We start from the raw sequence: 23,409 nt of genomic DNA, 5'->3' as shown, positions 1-23,409 counted from the left end.
TGCCTTTCTTTCCTACAATATTAAAATTAACTGTTGGCAGACACCTCTGGCAGCACTGTTGTGAATTCCGCTCTTGGGCTCCCTCCGGTGGTTGTAAGTGGCACTTTTGTGAGTTCTGCTCTTGGGCTCCCTCCTGTGGGTTTAAGTGGAATGGCTGCTCCTTGGATTTAGCAGTCTGCAGCTGCTTCCACTGATTGTCTTTCTGCTCGGCTATTTATGCCTGGCTCTTCCCTTCAGCCAGTGCCACTTGTCTATGGTTCCTGGTTGGATTCACATCTCTCTTGGATTTCCCTGATATCCTGACCAGTTCAGCAAAGATAAGTCCTTGCTTTGCTCTTTTCTGTCCACATGTTGTGGACTTATTCGTTCTGTGCATTCTATGTTTTGTCCAGCTTGTCAGTATGGATTAATTAAGTTAAGCTGGAAGCTCTGGGAAGCAGATTTACCCTCCACACCTTTAGTCAGGTGTGGAGATTTTTGTAGTTTTTAATACTGACCGCACAGTATTCTATCCTGTCCTATCTATCTAGCTAGACTGGCCTCCTGTGCTACATCCTGGTTTCATTCTGTGTATGTCTTTTCCCTCTCCACTCACAGCCATTACTTGTGGGGGCTATCTATCCTTTGGGGATTTTCTCTGAGGCAAGATAGTTTTCCTGTTTCTATCTTTAGGGGTAGTTAATTCTCAGGCTGTGACGAGGTGCCTAGGGAGTGACAGGAGCATCCCACGGCTACTTCTAGTGTTGTGTTGAGCTTAGGGACTGCGGTCAGTACAGGTACCACCTCCTTCAAAGCTCGTCCCATGTTGCTCCTAAACCACCAGTTCATAACACAGCACTATATCTCCCATGAGAACAATGGATGGGGTATGCCGAAACTCATCCTACCTGTTTGCTGCTTTCTCTTAACATCTTTCATCCAGAGGGAAAGTTAGGAATGTCAGATGGCTACTATAAATATAAAATAATCAGCTGGTCCTGTAAAATTCATCTTTGGCCAATGCTTTTCTAAAGTGTGTGGGAGCCTTTAATTCCATTTCATTGTAATTTTTTACAATATTTAATGACAGAAGAAAGAAACAGACAAAGAACAGATTGCAAGGAACATGTCTGTTTTGTCTTCCATCAGATGGATTCTTGAAGTCCCTCTAGATACAAATGAGAACAAGATGGATGGGCGGGCTGTAGAGGAGATGCATACCACAATGTAGCTGAGTTGATAAAACTATGAAGCTAGATTGGTAACATGATGTAGCAGACTTGGTAATAATTTGAAGCAGATTGGTAGGGTTGATACCATCAGATAAGCAACCGAAGACTCCAAATTTATTCCACGGCAGTACAACAACCCCAACTATACAGCCAATGTCATTAAGAACCATTTGAAGAGTAGAGGAACAAGTAAAGCTGGAAGTGATGATCCGACCCCCACACAGCCCTGAGCTCAACATCATCCAGTCTGTCTGGGATTACAGGAAGAGATAGAAGGATTTGCACAAGTGACGTCCACAGAAGATCTGCGGTTAGTTCTCCAAGATGTTTGGAACAACCTCCCTGCCGAGTTCTTTCAAAAACTGAGTGCAATTACATGTCTCCAGAATTACTGATGCTGTTGTAAAGGATGGTCACACCAAATACTGATCTGATTTACATTTCTCTTTTGTTCATTCACTTTGAAGCTTGTTAGTTAATAAAAATAAAACTACACTTCTATTTTTTAAATCCTTCTTACAGCCATCATTTTTTCCACATCTGCCTAAAACTTTTGCATAGGACTGTGTATAAGATATCTTCTGGAATTAAAGTGATCCTGCCAATAGTTTTTAATGACTTCTCACTCGAGAAAACAAGGCTAGTAGACTACATCGATTGAGGGCGTGCGCCATCATACTTTCAGTCATCAGTCATCCTTTTATCATGATTATGAAAAGTGCTGAAAATCTGCACAAATCTTTTCATGTTGCCTTCAGGTTTTTGCTCTCTCCGACATTATTGTGGCACCCCAGGAGTTCGGATACCACAGTAGTGCTGCCTTCCTCTCGGGGAGGGTGGTGCTATGCCTGGAAACAAGAGGGATTCCTTTGGCAGGTAAGCTGTACAGTCAACACATTCTAACTCCAGGCCAGAAGGGGGAGCTCAAAACCCTGTTTTGCGGGAACTTCCCTGATATCCATCCTGGTCTGGAGGAGAAGTTAGTTTTGTCTGGAGCAGACAGTGAAGGGAGAGGAGTGATTAGGAGCTCAGGGAGGCTGCGAGTGGGCCCCCTGTAAGCCAGAGCGCAGAAACCGGGTACCGGAAGCCTGAGGTCATTGGAAACTATAAGTCACGCGACAGAAGAGGAGGGCATAGGACTATACGTAAACTGCCCATACAGCACCTGTGGTACAGCAGCATTCTGGAGCCTGGAGTCACCGTGCAAAGACCCCAGAAGGAACGGCTCAAGCTGCCTTCCATACAGGTACTTTCCCAGGATAGGGAAGTAAGAGGACCTTGTGAAGACACTTCAGGTAGCAAGGGACTAATAGTGAGCGCAAAGTGGAAGGCTCCCAACCTGACCTGCCAAGGGGATTTCCACTTGTTTCTGGGCTGCCTGGACTCCTTCTGTACCTGTTGCCAGTACCCTGGACTGTGGCCTGCTACCAACAGTAAACCAGGTAAAGACTGCAACCCTGAGTCCTCTGTTATTTACTGGCCACACATCATCCCTACCTTGGGAGCCCTGGGGACCACCCTTCACCTGTAGGAAGTGTCACCATCTAGCTGCCATACCATCACCCCAGAGGACCCCTTTAAGCAGCGTCGATCCCCACTGACCGAACACCACAAGTGGCGTCACGACTCACGAACAATAGACTTTATTCACAAATCCCCTTAAAAGACTGTTCCCCTTTAATTGGGCACCCAGGGCACGGACCAGGTCGCAGCTACCGTGACATTCCCTTTTAGAGTGACCGGTCCCAGTGCCAAGTACTCCAGGCCCTGGCGGGCGATTCATTATTCCAAAAGGTTTTAGTGCTTAATAGGACATGAATATACAGCAACTGAAAGCTTAGGTAAAGGTACCGTCACATTTAGCGACGCTGCAGCGATACAGACAACGATGCCGATCGCTGCAGCATCGCTGTTTCAGTCATTGTGTGGTCGCTGGAGAGCTGTCACACAGACAGCTCTCCAGCGACCAACGATGCCGAAGTCCCCGGGTAACCAGGGTAAACATCGGGTTACTAAGCGCAGGGCCGCGCTTAGTAACCTGATGTTTACCCTGGTTACCATTGTAAAAGTAAAAAAAAACAAACAGTACATACTTACATTCCGGTGTCTGTCCCACGGCATCAGCTTCCCTGCACTGCGTCAACGCCGGCCAGCCGTAAAGCAGAGCACAGCGGTGATGTCACTGCTCTGCTTTACGGCCGGCCGACATTGACACAGTGCAGGGAAGCTGACGCCGGGGGACAGACACCGGAATGTAAGTATGTACTGTTTGTTTTTTTTTACTTTTACAATGGTAACCAGGGTAAACATCGGGTTACTAAGTGAAGCGCCCCCAGACACAGGGCCACGAGTTCTCGGTCCCGGCATCTCTGGTTCGGTTCTGAAGCTGTCACGGTGGCTAGACCCGGTCCGCGACCCTGCTAAGGGGCGTCCAATAAAGTTGGTACAGTCTATCAGGGATTCGTGACGCTACCTGTGGTGTTCGGTCAGGGTGACCAACGCTGCTGTGGGGTCCGCTGGGGTGATGGAATGGCAGCTAGATGGTATACCTTCCCACAGGTGAAGTGTGTCCCCAGGGCTTCTGTTGTGAGTTCTGTTTTTGGGCTCCCTCTGGTGGTTACTGATGGTACTGGGTGATTTGTGTTTTGCTGTCTCTGGTGTCCACCTGTTCTATTAGCATTTGGGAGTTTCCTATTTAACCGGGCTTTCTTGTCATTTCCCCGCCGGCTATCAAGGTTATCAGAGTGTTTTGTTACCTCAGCTTCTGGCTTCAGTAATCTTCAGGACAAGCTAAGTTTTTGATTTTCTTGTTCCACGTTTTGCTTTATTTTTGTCTTGTCCAGCTTGCACATAATTGTTTCTTTGCTGCTGGTTGCTCTAGTGGGCTGTAATTGATCCTCATGTTCCATGAGTTGGAACATGAGTTCAAGTAATTACAGGATGGTTTTTTGAAGGGTTTTTTGCTGACCGCGCAGTTTACTTTTGTATCCTCTGCTATCTAGTTTTAGTGGGCCTCATTTTGCTGAATCTGTTTTCATACTGTGTATGTGCCTTCCTCTCATTTCACCGTCATTATATGTGGGGGGCTGCTATTTCTGTGGGGTATTTCTCTGGAGGCAAGAGAGGTCTGTGTTTCTTCTAATAGGGGAAGTTAGATCTTCGGCTGGTGCGAGACGTCTAGGATCAACGTAGGCACGTTCCCCGGCTATTGTTATTTGTGTGTTCAGGTTTAGGGTCGCGGTCAGCTCAGGTTCCATCACCCTAGAGCTCGTTGGTGCTTGTCCTTTTGTGATTCCCTGCCATTGGAATCATGACAGTATAGCCGGCCAAAATGTTTGGGCTGAAGTAGGAGGAAAAGTAGTCTGAGGAAGTTTTTTTTTTTTTTTCTCTCTCCTCTGAGGTTGCTGCCTAGCCTTAATTGCAGCCTGGCTAATTTTTTTTTTCCTCCTCTTAATCCTTGAATGGCTCTGACCTTAGCTGTTTATCATGGACGTCCAGAGTTTAGCTTCCAGCTTGAATAATCTTGCTACTAAGGTTCAAAATATACAAGATTTTGTTGTACATGCTCCTATGTCTGAACCTAGAATTCCTATTCCAGAGTTCTTTGCTGGAGATAGATCTAGTTTTCTGAATTTTAGGAACAATTGCAAGCTGTTCCTTTCTTTGAAATCTCGCTCTTCTGGAGACCCTGCTCAACAGGTTAAGATTATTATATCTTTCCTGCGGGGTGACCCTCAAAATTGGGCATTTGCATTGGCACCAGGGGATCCTGCGTTGCTTAATGTGGAGGCGTTTTTTCTGGCATTGGGTTTGCTCTATGAGGAACCTAACCAGGAGATTCAGGCTGAAAAAGCTTTATTAGCTCTCTCTCAGGGGCAAGATGAAGCAGAAATATATTGTCAAAAATTTCGGAAATGGTCAGTGCTTACTCAGTGGAATGAGTGCGCCCTGGCTGCAAAGTTCAGAGATGGCCTTTCTGAGGCCATTAAAGATGTTATGGTGGGGTTCCCTGCGCCTACGGGTCTGAATGAGTCTATGACTATGGCTATTCAGATTGATCGGCGTTTACGGGAGCGCAAACCTGTGCACCATTTGGCGGTGTCTTCTGAACAGGCACTTGAGACAATGCAATGTGATAGAGTTCAGTCTAGAAGTGAACGGCAAAACTATAGGCGGAAAAATGGGTTGTGCTTTTATTGTGGTGATTCAGCTCATGTTATATCAGCATGCTCTAAACGCACAAAAAAGGTTGATAAATCTGTTGCCATTAGTACGTTACAGTCTAAGTTCATTCTGTCTGTGACTCTGATTTGCTCATTATCATCCATTTCCGTCGATGCCTATGTAGATTCAGGCACTGCCCTGAGTCTTATGGATTGGTCATTTGCCAAGCGATGTGGGTTTAGTCTTGAGCCTCTGGAAGTCCCTATTCCTTTGAAGGGAATTGACTCTACACCTTTGGCTATGAATAAACCTCAGTACTGGACACAAGTGACCATGCGTATGACTCCCGTTCATCAGGAGGTGATTCGCTTCCTGGTATTGTATAATTTACATGATGTTCTAGTACTTGGTCTGCCATGGTTACAAACTCATAATCCAGTCCTTGACTGGAAAACAATGTCTGTGTTAAGCTGGGGATGTCAGGGGGTTCATGATGATGCACCTCCGATTTCTATCGCTTCATCTACTCCTTCTGAGGTTCCTGTATTTTTGTCTGATTATCGGGTTGTTTTTGAGGAGCCTAAGCTCAGTTCGCTTCCTCCTCACAGGAATTGCGATTGTGCTATAGATTTAATTCCTGGTAGTAAATTTCCTAAAGGTCGTTTGTTCAATCTGTCAGTGCCAGAGCATACTGCTATGTGGGATTATGTTAAGGAGTCCTTGGAAAAGGGACATATCCGTCCATCTTCGTCCCCTTTGGGAGCAGGTTTTTTTTTCGTGGCCAAAAAAGATGGGTCCTTGAGGCCTTATATAGATTATCGTCTTTTGAATAAGATTACCGTAAAGTATCAGTATCCTTTGCCTTTGTTGACTGATTTGTTTGCTCGCATTAAGGGGGCTAAATGGTTCACTAAGATTGATCTTCGGGGTGCGTATAATCTTATACGAATAAAGCAAGGTGATGAGTGGAAAACCGCATTTAATACGCCTGAGGGCCATTTTGAGTATTTGGTAATGCCTTTCGGACTTTCTAATGCTCCTTCAGTCTTCCAGTCCTTTATGCACGATATTTTCCGTGAATATCTGGATAAATTTATGATTGTGTATTTGGATGATATTTTGTTTTTTTCTGATGACTGGGAGTCTCATGTTCAGCAGGTCAGGAAGGTGTTTCAGATCCTGCGGGCTAATTCCTTGTTTGTAAAGGGCTCAAAGTGTCTCTTTGGAGTCCAGAAGATTTCTTTCTTGGGGTATATTTTTTCCCCTTCTACTATTGAGATGGATCCCGTCAAGGTTCGGGCTATTTGTGACTGGACGCAGCCTGCATCTCTTAAGAGTCTGCAGAAGTTCTTGGGCTTTGCTAATTTCTATCGTCGTTTTATAACTAATTATTCTAGTGTTGTTAAGCCTTTGACGGATTTGACTAAGAAGGGTGCTGATGTTGCTGATTGGTCTCCTGCGGCTGTGGAGGCCTTTCAGGAACTTAAACGCCGGTTTTCTTCTGCTCCTGTGTTGCGTCAGCCTGATGTTTCGCTTCCTTTCCAGGTTGAGGTTGATGCTTCCGAGATTGGAGCGGGGGCGGTTTCGTCGCAGAGAGGCTCCGATTGCTCGGTGATGAAGCCATGTGCGTTCTTTTCTAGGAAGTTTTCGCCCGCTGAGCGGAATTATGATGTGGGTAATCGGGAACTTTTGGCCATGAAGTGGGCATTTGAGGAGTGGCGTCATTGGCTGGAGGGTGCTAGACATCGTGTGGTGGTCTTGACTGATCACAAAAATCTGATTTACCTTGAGTCTGCCAGGCGTCTGAATCCTAGACAGGCTCGTTGGTCACTGTTTTTCTCTCGTTTCAATTTTGTGGTTTCATACCTGCCAGGTTCAAAGAATGTGAAGGCGGATGCTCTTTCTAGGAGTTTTGTGCCTGACTCCCCTGGAAATTCTGAGCCCACTGGTATCCTTAGGGATGGGGTGATTTTGTCGGCCGTCTTCCCAGACTTGCGACGTGCTTTGCAGGAGTTTCAGGCGGGTAAACCTGATCGTTGTCCGCCTGAGAGACTGTTTGTTCCGGATAGTTGGACCAGTAGAGTCATCTCCGAGGTCCATTCTTCTGCGTTGGCAGGTCATCCTGGAATATTTGGTACTAGAGACTTGGTGGCCAGGTCTTTTTGGTGGCCTTCCTTGTCGAGGGATGTGCGTTCTTTTGTGCAGTCTTGTGAAGTTTGCGCTCGGGCTAAGCCTTGCTGTTCTCGAGCCAGTGGATTGTTGTCACCTTTGCCTATCCCGAAGAGGCCTTGGACGCACATTTCCATGGACTTTATTTCGGATCTCCCTGTCTCTCAAATAATGTCCGTCATCTGGGTTGTGTGTGACCGCTTTTCTAAAATGGTTCATCTTGTACCCTTGCCTAAGTTGCCTTCCTCCTCTGAGTTGGTCCCTCTGTTTTTCCAGAACGTGGTTCGTTTGCATGGGATTCCGGAGAACATCGTTTCTGACAGGGGATCCCAGTTTGTGTCTAGATTTTGGCGGACGTTCTGTGCTAAGATGGGCATTGATTTGTCCTTTTCGTCTGCATTCCACCCTCAGACGAACGGCCAGACGGAGCGAACTAATCAGACCTTTGAAACTTATTTGAGGTGTTTTGTTTCTGCTGATCAGGATAACTGGGTTACCTTTTTGCCGCTGGCCGAGTTTGCCCTTAATAATCGGGCTAGTTCTGCTACCTTGGTTTCTCCTTTCTTTTGTAATTCGGGGTTTCATCCTCGTTTTTCCTCTGGTCAGGTGGAGCCTTCTGATTGTCCTGGAGTGGACATGGTGGTGGATGGGTTGCATCGGATTTGGAGTCATGTGGTGGACAATTTGAAGTTGTCCCAGGAGAAGGCTCAGCAGTTTGCTAATCGCCGTCGCCGCGTGGGTCCTCGACTTCGTGTTGGGGACTTGGTGTGGTTGTCTTCTCGTTTTGTTCCTATGAAGGTCTCTTCTCCTAAGTTCAAGCCTCGGTTCATCGGTCCTTATAGGATCTTGGAAATTCTTAACCCTGTGTCGTTTCGTTTGGATCTCCCGGCATCGTTTGCTATTCATAATGTGTTCCATCGGTCGTTGTTGTGGAGGTATGAGGTACCTGTTGTTCCTTCACTTGAGCCTCCTGCTCCGGTGCTGGTGGAGGGAGAATTGGAGTATGTTGTGGAGAAGATCTTGGATTCTCATGTTTCCAGACGGAAACTCCAATATTTGGTCAAGTGGAAGGGTTATGGTCAGGAGGATAATTCTTGGGTGGTTGCCTCTGATGTTCATGCTGATGATTTGGTCTGCGCTTTTCATAGGGCTCATCCTGGTCGCCCTGGTGGTTCTCGTGAGGGTTCGGTGACCCCTCCTCAAGGGGGGGGTACTGTTGTGAGTGCTGTTTTTGGGCTCCCTCTGGTGGTTACTGATGGTACTGGGTGATTTGTGTTTTGCTGTCTCTGGTGTCCACCTGTTCTATTAGCATTTGGGAGTTTCCTATTTAACCGGGCTTTCTTGTCATTTCCCCGCCGGCTATCAAGGTTATCAGAGTGTTTTGTTACCTCAGCTTCTGGCTTCAGTAATCTTCAGGACAAGCTAAGTTTTTGATTTTCTTGTTCCACGTTTTGCTTTATTTTTGTCTTGTCCAGCTTGCACATAATTGTTTCTTTGCTGCTGGTTGCTCTAGTGGGCTGTAATTGCTCCTCATGTTCCATGAGTTGGAACATGAGTTCAAGTAATTACAGGATGGTTTTTTGAAGGGTTTTTTGCTGACCGCGCAGTTTACTTTTGTATCCTCTGCTATCTAGTTTTAGCGGGCCTCATTTTGCTGAATCTGTTTTCATACTGTGTATGTGCCTTCTTCTCATTTCACCGTCATTATATGTGGGGGGCTGCTATTTCTGTGGGGTATTTCTCTGGAGGCAAGAGAGGTCTGTGTTTCTTCTAATAGGGGAAGTTAGATCTTCGGCTGGTGCGAGACGTCTAGGATCAACGTAGGCACGTTCCCCGGCTATTGTTATTTGTGTGTTCAGGTTTAGGGTCGCGGTCAGCTCAGGTTCCATCACCCTAGAGCTCGTTGGTGCTTGACCTTTTGTAATTCCCTGCCATTGGAATCATGACAGGCTTCCCAGTAAGGTGGATGGTGATGGTGTGAGGTGCGGACAATAACGAGGACACAAGGTTGCAGTCTCTTTACCTCTTTACTGAAGACTTCAGGATCCGCAATCCAGAGCACGCTTAACAGGGCTATCTGAGACTGGCCGGTCCGATGGGCACTTCCAGAATTCCCTTTGCAGGTGGCAATCATTGCCTACCAATAGTGCCTGTGTGTTGTAGTGCTACCCTGCTGAGCATTCGGAATAGTCCTCACAACTTCTGTTCTCGTTCGTTCGTTCTTTCTAATGTGTTCCAGATGTTTCTAGTTCAACGTCCCCCAGGTATGTTATGGCTAGGACGCACCCATATGACGGGAAGGCCTGGAGGTCTTCCGGGACCCTAGAGACGCCCCTCTCCCACTGTTGCCCCCTATGTCTTTGTAGGTGTTTAGGTGAGACAGCCAACCTATAATTAACTGTCCTGCGGAGTTTGAAGTAAGGCGTAGAGTCAGTTACTCCCTCGGTGTTCCGGCCACCGGCTACGCGCCTCAGTAGGATTTTGCCTCGGTCTCACGGCACGACTCCTACTGGCTCTCCTTTGTCCTTTGTGCTTGATCTCGTTTCTCACTGTCTCACAATATCCTTCACTTCGTGTCTCTTTCTTAGGATACTGCCGCGGGGTGTGCAGGCGCGGTTCTGTAACGTTCTATTCTGGTCGCTAGGTGCCTGCCAGGTTCCCACGCCTGACAGGGACCCCCCTGTGTCTTCTCCCTGCAACACCCCCTGCCACGGGATGTTGCCTGAATCCAACCCAGTCAGCTTCTAACTAAGGGTACCGTCACACAGTGGCATTTTGATCGCTACGACGGCACGATTTGTGACGTTACAGCGATATATCCGTGACGTTCCAGCGATCTCGCTGTGTCTGACACGCTCCTGCGATCAGGGACCCCGCTGAGAATCGTACGTCGTAGCAGATCGTTTGAAACTTTCTTTCATCGTCTAGTGTCCCGCTGTGGCGGCATGATCGCATGGTGTAACAAAGGTGTGCACGATATTGTATACGATGTGCGCATAGTAACCAACGGCTTCTACATCGCACATACGTCATGAAATTATCGCTCCAGCGTCGTGCATTGCAAAGTGTGACAGCAGTCTACGACGCTGGAGCGATATTGTTACGATGCTGGAGCGTCACGGATCGTGCCGTCGTAGCGATCAAAATGCCACTGTGTGACGGTACCCTTACTTTCTATCCAACTCCTAGTTTTACCAGTGTGAGGAGTGGCCCAATAAATAAAGCCTTTGGCTCCCCCTAGTGGCCGGAGTGTGAAGTGTAATGTGTGCTGGTGATACCTGGTCAGTAGAATTCCTTCAGTGCCATCAGACGTACCATCACTCCCCTTAGTGGCAGAGTGTCATACTGCAACGACCAGATCTCTGGGGCGCTGCACTAAGTGCGGCCCTGCGCTTAGTAACCCGATGTTTACCCTGGTTACCAGTAAAGACATCGCTGGATCGGCGTCACACACGCCGATTCAGCGATGTCAGCGGGTGATCAGCGACCAAAAAAAAGGTCCTGATCATTCCCAGCGACCAACAATCTCCCAGCAGGAGCCTGATCGTTGGTCGCTGTCACGCATAACGATTTTGTTAACGATATCGTTGCTACGTCACAAAAAGCAACGATATCGTTAACGAAATCGTTATGTGTGAAGGTACCTTTACTCACCTTTCCGGGATCTAGAGGTCATTATCCACTCAGGGATCTCTGTTTATTACCACCAGTGATGATTAGTGGCCCAATAGCAAATAACAGAACGCGATTATTGAGCATTGCCTGTGAATCAGACCCTAGTACTTAGACAATAAGTAATCAATGTAATCTCATTTTCTATGTAAACTGCTCATTCTTGTCTCCATGCAACCTCTGATCCTCACAAGATCTCCTTCTCTACTCCCCTCTTATCTCCTCTTCCGACAATCGCATACAAGATTTCTCCCGTGCTTCCCCCATACTCTGGAACGCTCTACCCCAACACATCAGACTCTCGCCTATTGTGGAAACCTTGAAAACGAACATGAAGCCTACAACTTGCAGTAACCATTTCTCCACCAAACCGCTGTATGACCAGCTCTACCTTCACCTACTGTATCCTCACCCATCCCTTGTAGATTGTGAGCCCTCGCGGGCAGGGTCCTCTCTCCTCCTGTACCAGTCGTGACTTGCATTGTTTAAAATTATTATACTTGTTTGTATTATGTATACTCCTCCTCACATGTTAAGCGCCATGGAATAAATGGCGCTATAATAATAAATAATAATTAATAATATTTGTAAATTCTGCGTAGTAGCTGCACCATTGCATCAAGCTGGTCGCTTCCTGTCATCTAACCATAGAAAAAATTAGTCAAGTTTTTTTTTATCCTTTGCAAACTCTTTATCTTACTCCAGAAACATATGTTTGTATTATAAATCCCTAGCAGTATTCTAGATTGCAGAGTTATTATTATAATGGTAATATTAACAGTAACAATATCAAAATCAAATGGTTCTTAATATCCTTGAAAACGTCCTTAAAGTTCGAGACTATAACAAATCCCCTTCTTCCCTTCCAATAGCTAAGTGCAGCGCTGAGCTCAATTACTGTGCAGATTGCAGCTTGTTCTACTTGCAAATGGAAATGTATAAGTAAAAAAAGTATCCAAGAGTCTTACCTGCTCATAATAAGTGTGCTGATTTATTCCTTCATCATCGCAGGACTGGAGACATGCTGCATTACAATGAATCAATCAAGCTCTTTTTGTGTGTGTTTTTATGCACCGCAACAAGCTGGACTAGATAGATAATAGAGAGATAGATTCTTCTTATTATTATTATACACTAGATGCTGGCCTGATTCTAATGCATCTGGTATTCTAGAATATGTATATAGTTTATTTATGAAGTTTTCAGAATAATGCAATTTATACATAGGATTCAGCCGTCCAGGCGCGACTAATTCGCGGGCGGACTGCGCCTGTCGCTGATTGGCCGGGCGTGACCAATCAGTGAAGCCAGGGCCGGCTCCAGGTTTTTGAGGGCCCTGGGCGAAAGAAGTGTCAATGGGCCCCTCTCTTTAACACATACCACGATTCATGATGCACAGATACAGCAGAGAAATATAGCACAGCTAAGAAGCGTATAACACAGCCCACGTAGTATATAACACAGCCCACATAGTATATAATACAGCCCACGTAGTACATATCACAGCCATGTAGTATATAACACAGCCCACGTAGTATATAACACTGCCCACGTAGTATAGAACACAGCCCACGTAGTACATAGCACAGCCACGTAGTATATAAGACAGCCACATAGTAAATTGCCCAGCAATGTAGTATATTGCCCAGCCACGTAGTATATTGCCCAGCCACGTAGTATATTGCCCAGCCACGTAGTATATTGCCCAGCCACGTAGTATATTGCCCAGCCACGTAGTATATTGCCAAGCCACGTAGTATATAGCACAGACACTTAGTATATAGCACAGACATGTAGTATATAGCACAGACACATAGTATATTGCCCAGCCACATAGTATATTGCACAGCCACGTAGTATATAGCACAGCCATGTAGTATATAGCACAGCCACATAGTATATAGCACAGACACATAGTATATTGCCCAGCCACGTAGCATATAACACAGTCAAGTAGTATATTGCACAGCCACATAGTATATAGCAGGCACATAGTATATAGCAGACTGTTATGACCTGGTGGTCAGGACAATAATGGACCTGGTGGTTAAGAGCACACGGAATGATCTGGTAGTTACTGATAATTAAGGACAAGCTCTGGGACGTGGGAACTCTGCTGACCGCAATCCCTAATCCTATCACACACACTAGAAATAGCCATGGATTGCTCCTAACGCTCCCTATGCAACTCGGCACAGCCTAAGAAACTAGCTAGCCCTGAAGATAGAAAAATAAAGCCTACCTTGCCTCAGAGAAATTCCCCAAAGGAAAAGGCAGCCCCCCACATATAATGACTGTGAGTAAAGATGAAAATACAAACACAGAGATGAAATAGATTTAGCAAAGTGAGGCCCGACTTACTGAACAGACCGAGGATAGGAAAGGTAGCTTTGCGGTCAGCACAAAAACCTACAAAAAGACCACGCAGAGGGCGCAAAAAGACCCTCCGCACCGACTCACGGTGCGGAGGTCGCTCCCTCTGCGTCCCAGAGCTTCCAGCAAGCAAGACAACAACAAAATAGCAAGCTGGACAGAAAAATAGCAAACCAGAGAAAAACAGGCAGGCACTTAGCTTCTACTGGGAAGACAGGTCACAAGAACGATCCAGGAGTGAACAAGACCAATACTGGAACATTGACAGGTGGCGTGGAGCAAAGATCTAAGTGGAGTTAAATAGAGCAGCCAGCTAACGAATTAACCTCATCACCTGTGGAAGGAAACACAGAAACACCCACAGCCACCAGAGGAATTCCATGGATAGAACCAGCCGAAGTACCATTCATGACCACAGGAGGGAGCCCGACAACAGAATTCACAACAGTACCCCCCCTTGAGGAGGGGTCACCAAACCCTCACCAGAGCCCCCAGGCCGACCAGGATGAGCCAAATGAAAGGCACAAACCAGATCGGCAGCATGAACATCAGAGGCAAAAACCCAGGAATTATCTTCCTGACCATAACCCTTCCACTTGACCAGGTACTTGAGTTTCCGTCTCGAAATACGAGAATCCAAAATCTTCTCTACCACATACTCCAACTCCCCCTCAACCAACACCGGGGCAGGAGGATCAACGGATGGAACCACAGGTGCCACGTATCTCCGCAATAACGACCTATGGAACACATTATGGATGGCAAAAGAAGCAGGAAGGGCCAAACGAAATGACACAGGATTGATAACCTCAGAAATCTTATACGGACCAATGAAACGAGGCTTAAACTTAGGAGAGGAAACCTTCATAGGAACATAACGAGACGACAACCAAACCAAATCCCCAACACGAAGTCGGGGACGCACACAGCGCCGGCGGTTAGCGAAACGTTGAGCCTTCTCCTGGGACAATGTCAAATTGTCCACCACATGAGTCCAAATCTGCTGCAACCTATCCACCACAGTATCTACACCAGGACAGTCCGAAGACTCAACCTGCCCTGAAGAGAAACGCGGATGGAAACCAGAATTGCAGAAAAACGGCGAAACCAAAGTAGCCGAGCTGGCCTGATTATTAAGGGCGAACTCAGCCAACGGCAAAAAGGACACCCAATCATCCTGATCAGCAGAAACAAAGCATCTCAGATATGTTTCCAAAGTCTGATTAGTTCGTTCGGTTTGGCCATTTGTCTGAGGATGGAAAGCCGAGGAAAAAGACAAATCAATGCCCATCCTAGCACAAAAAGATCGCCAAAACCTCGAAACAAACTGGGAACCTCTGTCAGAAACGATGTTCTCCGGGATACCATGTAAATGAACCACATGCTGGAAAAATAATGGCACCAAATCAGAGGAGGAAGGCAATTTAGACAAAGGTACCAAATGGACCATCTTAGAAAAGCGATCACAAACCACCCAAATGACCGACATCTTTTGAGAGACGGGGAGATCCGAAATAAAATCCATAGAAATATGCGTCCAGGGCCTCTTCGGGACCGGCAAGGGCAAAAGCAACCCACTTGCACGAGAACAGCAGGGCTTAGCACGAGCACAAGTCCCACAGGACTGCACAAAAGAACGCACATCCCGTGACAAAGACGGCCACCAAAAGGATCTAGCCACCAAATCTCTGGTACCAAAGATTCCAGGATGCCCAGCCAACACTGAACAATGAATCTCAGAGATAACTCTACTAGTCCATCTATCAGGGACAAACAGTTTCTCCGCTGGGCAACGGTCAGGTCTATCAGCCTGAAATTTTTGCAGCACCCGCCGCAAATCAGGGGAGATGGCAGACAAAATTACCCCCTCTTTGAGAATACCCGCCGGCTCAGGAACACCCGGAGAGTCAGGCACAAAACTCCTTGACAGGGCATCAGCCTTCACATTCTTAGAGCCCGGAAGGTACGAAACCACAAAATCAAAACGGGAGAAAAATAATGACCATTGAGCCTGTCTCGGATTCAACCGTTTGGCAGACTCAAGATAAGTCAAATTCTTGTGATCTGACAAGACCACCACGCGATGCTTGGCTCCTTCAAGCCAATGACGCCACTCCTCGAATGCCCACTTCATGGCCAACAACTCTCGATTACCAACATCATAATTGCGCTTAGCAGGCGAAAACTTTCTAGAAAAGAAAGCACATGGCTTCATCACCGAGCCATCAGAACTTCTTTGCGACAAAACAGCCCCAGCTCCAATCTCAGAAGCATCAACCTCAACCTGAAACGGGAGCGAAACATCTGGCTTGCACAACACAGGGGCAGACGAAAAACGACGCTTCAACTCCTGAAAAGCCTCTACAGCTGCAGAAGACCAATTGACCACATCAGCACCCTTCTTGGTCAAATCAGTCAACGGTTTAGCAACACTAGAAAAATTTGCGATGAAGCGCCGATAAAAATTAGCAAAGCCCAGGAACTTTTGCAGGCTCTTCACAGATGTCGGCTGAGTCCAATCGTAAATGGCCTGGACTTTAACAGGGTCCATCTCGATAGTAGAAGGGGAAAAAATGAACCCCAAAAATGAAACCTTCTGAACTCCAAAGAGACACTTTGACCCCTTCACAAACAAGGAATTCGCACGAAGGACCTGGAACACCATTCTGACCTGCTTCACATGAGACTCCCAATCATCCGAAAAGACCAAAATATCATCCAAATACACAATCAGGAATTTATCCAGGTACTCTCGGAAGATGTCATGCATAAAGGACTGAAATACTGATGGAGCATTGGAAAGCCCGAATGGCATAACCAGGTACTCAAAATGGCCCTCGGGCGTATTAAATGCTGTTTTCCATTCATCGCCTTGTTTAATACGCACAAGATTATACGCCCCTTGAAGATCTATCTTGGTGAACCAACTAGCCCCTTTAATACGAGCAAACAAATCAGAGAGCAACGGCAAAGGATACTGAAATGTGACTGTAATTTTATTGAGAAGGCGGTAATCAATACAAGGTCTCAAAGAACCATCCTTCTTGGCCACAAAAAAGAACCCTGCTCCTAACGGTGATGACGATGGGCGAATATGGCCTTTCTCCAAGGATTCCTTTATATAACTCCGCATAGCGGCGTGTTCTGGCACAGATAAATTGAACAATTGGCCCTTAGGAAACTTACTACCAGGAATCAAATTAATTGCACAATCGCAATCCCTATAAGGAGGTAGGGCACTGGTTTTGGGCTCATCAAATACATCCCGATAATCCGACAAAAACTCTGGAACTTCAGAAGGAGTGGAAGACGAAATAGACAAAAATGGAACATCACCATGTACCCCCTGGCAACCCCAGCTGGACACAGACATAGATTTCCAGTCCAATACTGGATTATGGACCTGTAGCCATGGCAACCCCAAAACAACCACATCATGCAGATTATGCAACACCAGAAAGCGGATATCCTCCTGATGTGCAGGAGCCATGCACATGGTCAATTGGGTCCAGTACTGAGGCTTATTCTTGGCCAAAGGCGTAGCATCAATTCCTCTCAATGGAATAGGATACTGCAAGGGCTCCAAGAAAAAACCACAGCGCCTGGCAAACTCCAAGTCCATCAAATTCAGGGCAGCGCCTGAATCCACAAATGCCATAACAGAATAGGATGACAAAGAGCAAATCAGAGTAACGGACAATAGAAATTTAGACTGTACCGTACCAATGGTGGCAGACCTAGCGAACCGCTTAGTGCGCTTAGGACAATCGGAGATAGCATGAGTGGAATCACCACAGTAAAAACATAGCCCATTCCGACGTCTGTGTTCTTGCCGTTCAGCTCTGGTCAAAGTCCTATCACATTGCATAGGCTCAGGCCCATGCTCAGATAGTACCGCCAAATGGTGCACAGCTTTACGCTCACGCAAGCGTCGATCGATCTGAATGGCCAAAGACATAGACTCATTCAGACCAGCAGGCATGGGAAATCCCACCATAACATCCTTAAGGGCTTCTGAGAGACCCTTTCTGAAGATCGCTGCCAGGGCCATTCATTCCACTGAGTGAGCACAGACCACTTTCTAAACTTCTGACAATATATCTCCGCTTCCTCCTGACCCTGACACAGAGCCAGCAAGATTTTCTCTGCCTGATCCACTGAATTAGGTTCGTCATAAAGCAATCCAAGCGCCAGGAAAAACGCATCAACATCACGCAATGCCGGATCCCCTGGCGCAAGGGAAAATGCCCAGTCTTGAGGGTCAGCACGTAACAAAGAAATAATGATCTTTACTTGTTGAACAGGGTCACCTGAGGAGCGAGGTTTCAAGGCAAGAAACAATTTACAATTATTTTTGAAATTCAAGAACTTAGATCTATCACCAAAAAACAAGTCAGGAATTGGAATCCTAGGCTCTGACATCGGATTCTGAACCACAAAATCTTGAATGTTTTGTACACTTATAATGAGATTATCCATCAAAGAGGACAGACCTTGAATGTCCATATCTACACCTGTGTTCTGAACCACCCAGATTTAAAGGGGAAAAGAGAGACAAAACACACTGCAAAGAAAAAAAAATGGTCTCAGAACTTCTCTTATCCCTCTATTGAGATACATTAGTACTTTGGGCCACCTGTACTGTTATGACCTGGTGGTCAGGACAATAATGGACCTGGTGGTTAAGAGCACACGGAATGACCTGGTAGTTACTGATAATTAAGGATGAGCTCTGTGACGTCGGAACTCTGCTGACCGCAATCCCTAATCCTATCACACACACTAGAAATAGCCGTGGATTGCTCCTAACGCTCCCTATGCAACTCGGCACAGCCTAAGAAACTAGCTAGCCCTGAAGATAGAAAAATAAAGCCTACCTTGCCTCAGAGAAATTCCCCAAAGGAAAAGGCAGCCCCCCACATATAATGACTGTGAGTAAAGATGAAAATACAAACACAGAGATGAAATAGATTTAGCAAAGTGAGGCCCGACTTACTGAACAGACCGAGGATAGGAAAGGTAGCTTTGCGGTCAGCACAAAAACCTACAAAAAGACCACGCAGAGGGCGCAAAAAGACCCTCCGCACCGACTCACGGTGCGGAGGTGCTCCCTCTGCGTCCCAGAGCTTCCAGCAAGCAAGACAACAACAAAATAGCAAGCTGGACAGAAAAATAGCAAACCAGAGAAAAACAGGCAGGCACTTAGCTTCTACTGGGAAGACAGGTCACAAGAACGATCCAGGAGTGAACAAGACCAATACTGGAACATTGACAGGTGGCGTGGAGCAAAGATCTAAGTGGAGTTAAATAGAGCAGCCAGCTAACGAATTAACCTCGTCATCTGTGGAAGGAAACTCAGAAACACCCACAGCCACCAGAGGAATTCCATGGATAGAACCAGCCGAAGTACCATTCATGACCACAGGAGGGAGCCCGACAACAGAATTCACAACAGCAGACACATAGTATGTAGCACAGACACGTAGTATATAGCACAGACACGTAGTATATAGCACAGACACGTAGTAAATTGCCCAGCCACGTAGTATATTGCCCAGCCACGTAGTATATAGCACAGACATGTAGTATATAGCACAGACACGTAGTATATAGCACAGACACGTAGTATATTGCCCAGCCACGTAGTATATTGCACAGCCACTTAGTATATAGCACAGACACGTAGTATATAGCACAGACAGTGGTATATAGCACAGCCACGTAATATAGTGCACAGCCACTTAGTATATAGCACAGACACGTAGTATATAGCACAGACACATAGTATATAGCACAGCCACATAATATAGTGCACAGCCACTTAGTATATAGCACAGACACGTAGTATATAGCACAGCCACGTAGTATATAGCACAGACACGTAATATATTGCACAGACATGTAGCATATTGCACAGCCACATAATATATTGCACAGCCACTTAGTATATAGCACAGCCACGTAGTATATAGCACAGAGACGTAGTATATAACACTGCCCATGCAGTATATAACACAGGCCATGTAGTATAGAGCACAGCGATGTAGTATATTGCCCAGCCACGTAATATATATCACATCCACGTAGTATGTAGCACAGCCCACATTGTATATAGCACAGAGATGTAGTATATAACACTGCCTGCGCAGTTTCTAACACAGCCCACGTAGTATATAGCAATGTGGGCACCATATCCCTGTTAAAAAAAGAATTAAAATAAAAAAGTTATATACTCACCCTCCGTCGGCTCCCCGGATCCAGTCGAGGCGTTTAACAAGAATGCATTGCGGTCTCGCGAGATGATGACGTAGCGGCCTCGCGAGACCGCTACGTCATCATCTGGCAAGACCGCAATGCATTGACCAGTCACTGGAGCGTCGCGAGGAGCGGGAAAGGCCTTGGCTGGATCCAGGGGTATATAATGATTTTTTATTTTTTTATTATTTTTAACATTAGATCTTTTTACTATTGATGCCGCATAGGCAGCATCAATAGTAAAAAGTTGGTCACACAGTGTTAATAGCAGCATTAACGGAGTGCGTTACACCGTGGCATAACGCGGTCCGTTAATGCTGCCATTAACCCTGTGTGAGCGCTGACTAGGGGGGAGTATGGAGCGGGCACTGACTGCGGGGAGTGGAGCGGCCATTTTGCCGCTGGACTGTGCCCGTCGCTGATTAGTCGTGGCCGTTTTGCCGCGACTTGGGATTCCGTGACAGACAATGACCCTTAGACAATTATATAGTACATTTTTATAGCACCGTTTATTCCATGGCGCTTCACACGTGAAAGGGGCAAATATAGACAAGTACAATAGACTTTAGCAAAACAAGGCACACACAAGTACAGAGGGTGAGAGGACCCTGCCCGCGAGGGCTCACAGTCTACAGGGGATGGGTGAGGATACATTAGGAGAGGGGAGAGCTGGTCGTGTCACGGTTCAGCAGACTAAGGATCACTGCAGGCTGTAGGCTTGTCGGAAGAGGTAGGTCTTCAGGTTCTTTTTGAACGTTTCCGTGGTAGACAGTGTGTTGGGGTAGAGCGTTCCAGAGTATGGGGGAAGCACGGGAGAAGTCTGCAGTTGTGGGAAGAAGAGATAAGAGGGGAGTAGAGAAGAAGATCTTGAGAGGATCGGAGGTTGCGTGTGGGTAATTACCGGGAGACCATGTCACAGATGTATGGAGGAGACAGGTTGTGGATCTCTTTGTATGTCATTGTAAGGGTTTTGAACTGGGGCCTCTGGACAATAGGAAGCCAGTGAAGGGTTTGGCATAGGGGAGAGGCTGAGGAATAACGGGGAGACCGGTAGATTAGTCGGGCAGCAGAGTGTAGGATGGATTGGAGTGGTGCCAGAGTGCTAGAGAGGAGGCCAGAGAGTAGAAAGTTGCAGTAGTCAAGGCGGGAGATGACAGTGAATTATTTTTGTGCTGTGACATCACTTTGACTTTATCAAGTCTATTGTATATATGCTGTTGTAACACTGGGTGTATGATTCCATTTACTATAATATAGCGACTAATACTACCAATTAACCATTCTACTATACAAATTACCTTACACTTCTCTCTATCTCTTCAGGGCAGCACAATTACTTATGCGCTGGGCGGAATGACTGCATTGTGGATAAAATCAGAAGAAAGAATTGTCCGTCGTGTAGACTGAGAAAATGCTGCCAAGCTGGCATGATTCTGGGAGGTAAGAGGCACAATCCGTGATGACCTGGTGGTACAGCTAAGAGAGCTGAATGCATTTCAAACATGTTATACTATAGTTTTCCTGGGTTATTTTGGAGTTTTAGTTCCTCTTATTATTGTATTTTTCTTGTTTGTTTTGAGTTTAGTTTTTGTGTCTATCTTCTTGATACATATGGAGACCATGAAGTTTCCTGGGGGTCAACAGTATATCTATGACCTGTCAAAAAAGGGGAAAGAAAAAATCAGTCGGAGAATCTTGATTTTTAATTCTAGTTCCAGTACATTTTAAGACTATGTGCCTTGTTTATCTGCAAATCCGTTTTACTTGGCATAGTTTAATGGTGTAACCTGCATGACCCAAGCTGTCAGCAAAAGAACACCAAGAATTATAGCTGTTAAAAAATATAACATTGGCTTGAAACAATAAGAAATTACCTTCTATTAAAGGTTTGTATATGGAAACCAAATATGAATAAAAGTTTATTCAAATGTTCGATACAACGAAACATTTTCACAAGTCCTCCTAAAACTATAAAAATAACCAACAAATCAACAGAGTAGATATAAATTCATTTTTATTGATTCCTGTGATATATCTGCCTGTCGCACACCATATTTAAGTTTGGCTTGTGATGCTAAATAGGAATTGTCCCTTTTGAGAAATGTTCCGAAACTGAAGAGAATCCTGAAAACAATCTTTGATGTCTTGTAAAATAATACAGCAATAAAATGAGAAACAGGAGGAAGTCTTTAAGGCAGTTTCCAATCTCAGGAAAGGGAAGTTCTGTCTGTTTGTTGATTATTACATTATGGTCGTGCCAAGTTACATGGAGCACTCACAGAGATTATTTTTCATCACTCTAAGCAAGGGATTGATACCATAAGCCACACCGATAGATGTGTTTTTTGGTGGGTCAAGAGACATAGGTAATTGTTCATATAAGCCTGAACATTGACTCTTTAATTGATGTACATTTCAGCTTACTGCTCAAAATCCTTGAAGGACAAACTATGTAGATTGATTCAATACTCAAATAATTAGAGATATCCTTCTCCCACCTTTCCCCAAACCTGTGGATAATTCCTGAATAAGAGCTGCGAACTATAAAAGGGGGATCTGCTTCTGTTTCCAGTGATGCTCTACATGACAGTAGCCAAGGCACCATGGCTCCAAGGGTAGGAATACAGAATTGATACTTTACAGGACGCCAGATTAAGGGACCACGGCCCCAGCTGGGAGAATACAGATTTGCTCCATTAACTATAACTGAACCCTTCTCTCTGTAGGTGCCAACCAAAAGCAGGGAGACAGTAGTTGGGGTATTTGGCCCTGGAAGCCCCAAAGTTGCAGATATTCTAATTCCCGGTGAGCCAGCGGAAGGGTGAGACTCTGTCATTTGCACCATCTTATGTACTTGCTGGGACTGTTCTATATGTTATTGTGGGCGTTCAGTGGAATGAGCCCTGATCCATGCGATCTTTCTAAAGGCAGCTGGGTCAGCAGACGAGATCACCCACTGACCCTTGTGTCTCCACACTTGGTGACAGTGGTTGGATACCACTCAGCCCGGTGGATCCGGTGGAGCTGAAGGTGACTGGTGTTCGTAGACAACATCCAAGGGCTCAACAATCAGGGACGCATATAGACAGACCATAGATGAGGCATACCCATCCGGTTTTGAATGCCACCTTGTCCAACCCCATCAGCTCGGACTTGGGAGGAGAACCGGAGTGGATATACAGCCTCATAAGGAAACGGTAACTACAGGAGTTGTGGCAGCTTTGAAGCATCGAATACAGGGCCACCAACACACAGTCGGATTTGATACATGAATTGGTCCATTTGGATGCCTGGAACGTCGTGTAGGATGATTAGTTTGTCCAAAAGGAATTGAACTGCCTGCCAAATCAAGGATCCACTGGCAGTCTAGAATCAAATACCCAGTTCCAAGCAGACCAAATCCAGGAGTTGTTGGTAGCATTAGGACCCGGAGTCTCAAGCAGGAGAAGGAGCAGGAGGAGTTGTTCCATCGGTATGGACGTATCCGTGCCATCGAGCTGAAGAATTGAAGGGGAGGTGGTGCCACTCCGTTTGCCCTCAACAGCTTCCAGGAACCACAGCATGA

General features: G+C 46.0%; 1 protein-coding gene across 1 annotated transcript in view; it reads left to right on the top strand.

Moving 5' to 3' along the window:
• PGR (progesterone receptor) overlaps positions 1-23,409 on the top strand; it is a 169,616-nt gene that overhangs the window by 19,114 nt on the left and 127,093 nt on the right. Inside the window, exon 3 of the mRNA XM_069759186.1 lies at positions 21,168-21,284. Within this exon, the coding sequence (XP_069615287.1) occupies positions 21,168-21,284 (117 nt within the window). The remainder of the gene's footprint in view (positions 1-21,167; positions 21,285-23,409) is intronic.

Source organism: Ranitomeya imitator, chromosome 3 (genome assembly GCF_032444005.1).
Source record: "Ranitomeya imitator isolate aRanImi1 chromosome 3, aRanImi1.pri, whole genome shotgun sequence".
In the NCBI taxonomy this organism is placed as follows: Eukaryota; Metazoa; Chordata; class Amphibia; order Anura; family Dendrobatidae; genus Ranitomeya; species Ranitomeya imitator.
Note: the sequence above shows the minus strand (reverse complement) of the source record. Positions and strands in the feature narration are given on the sequence as shown.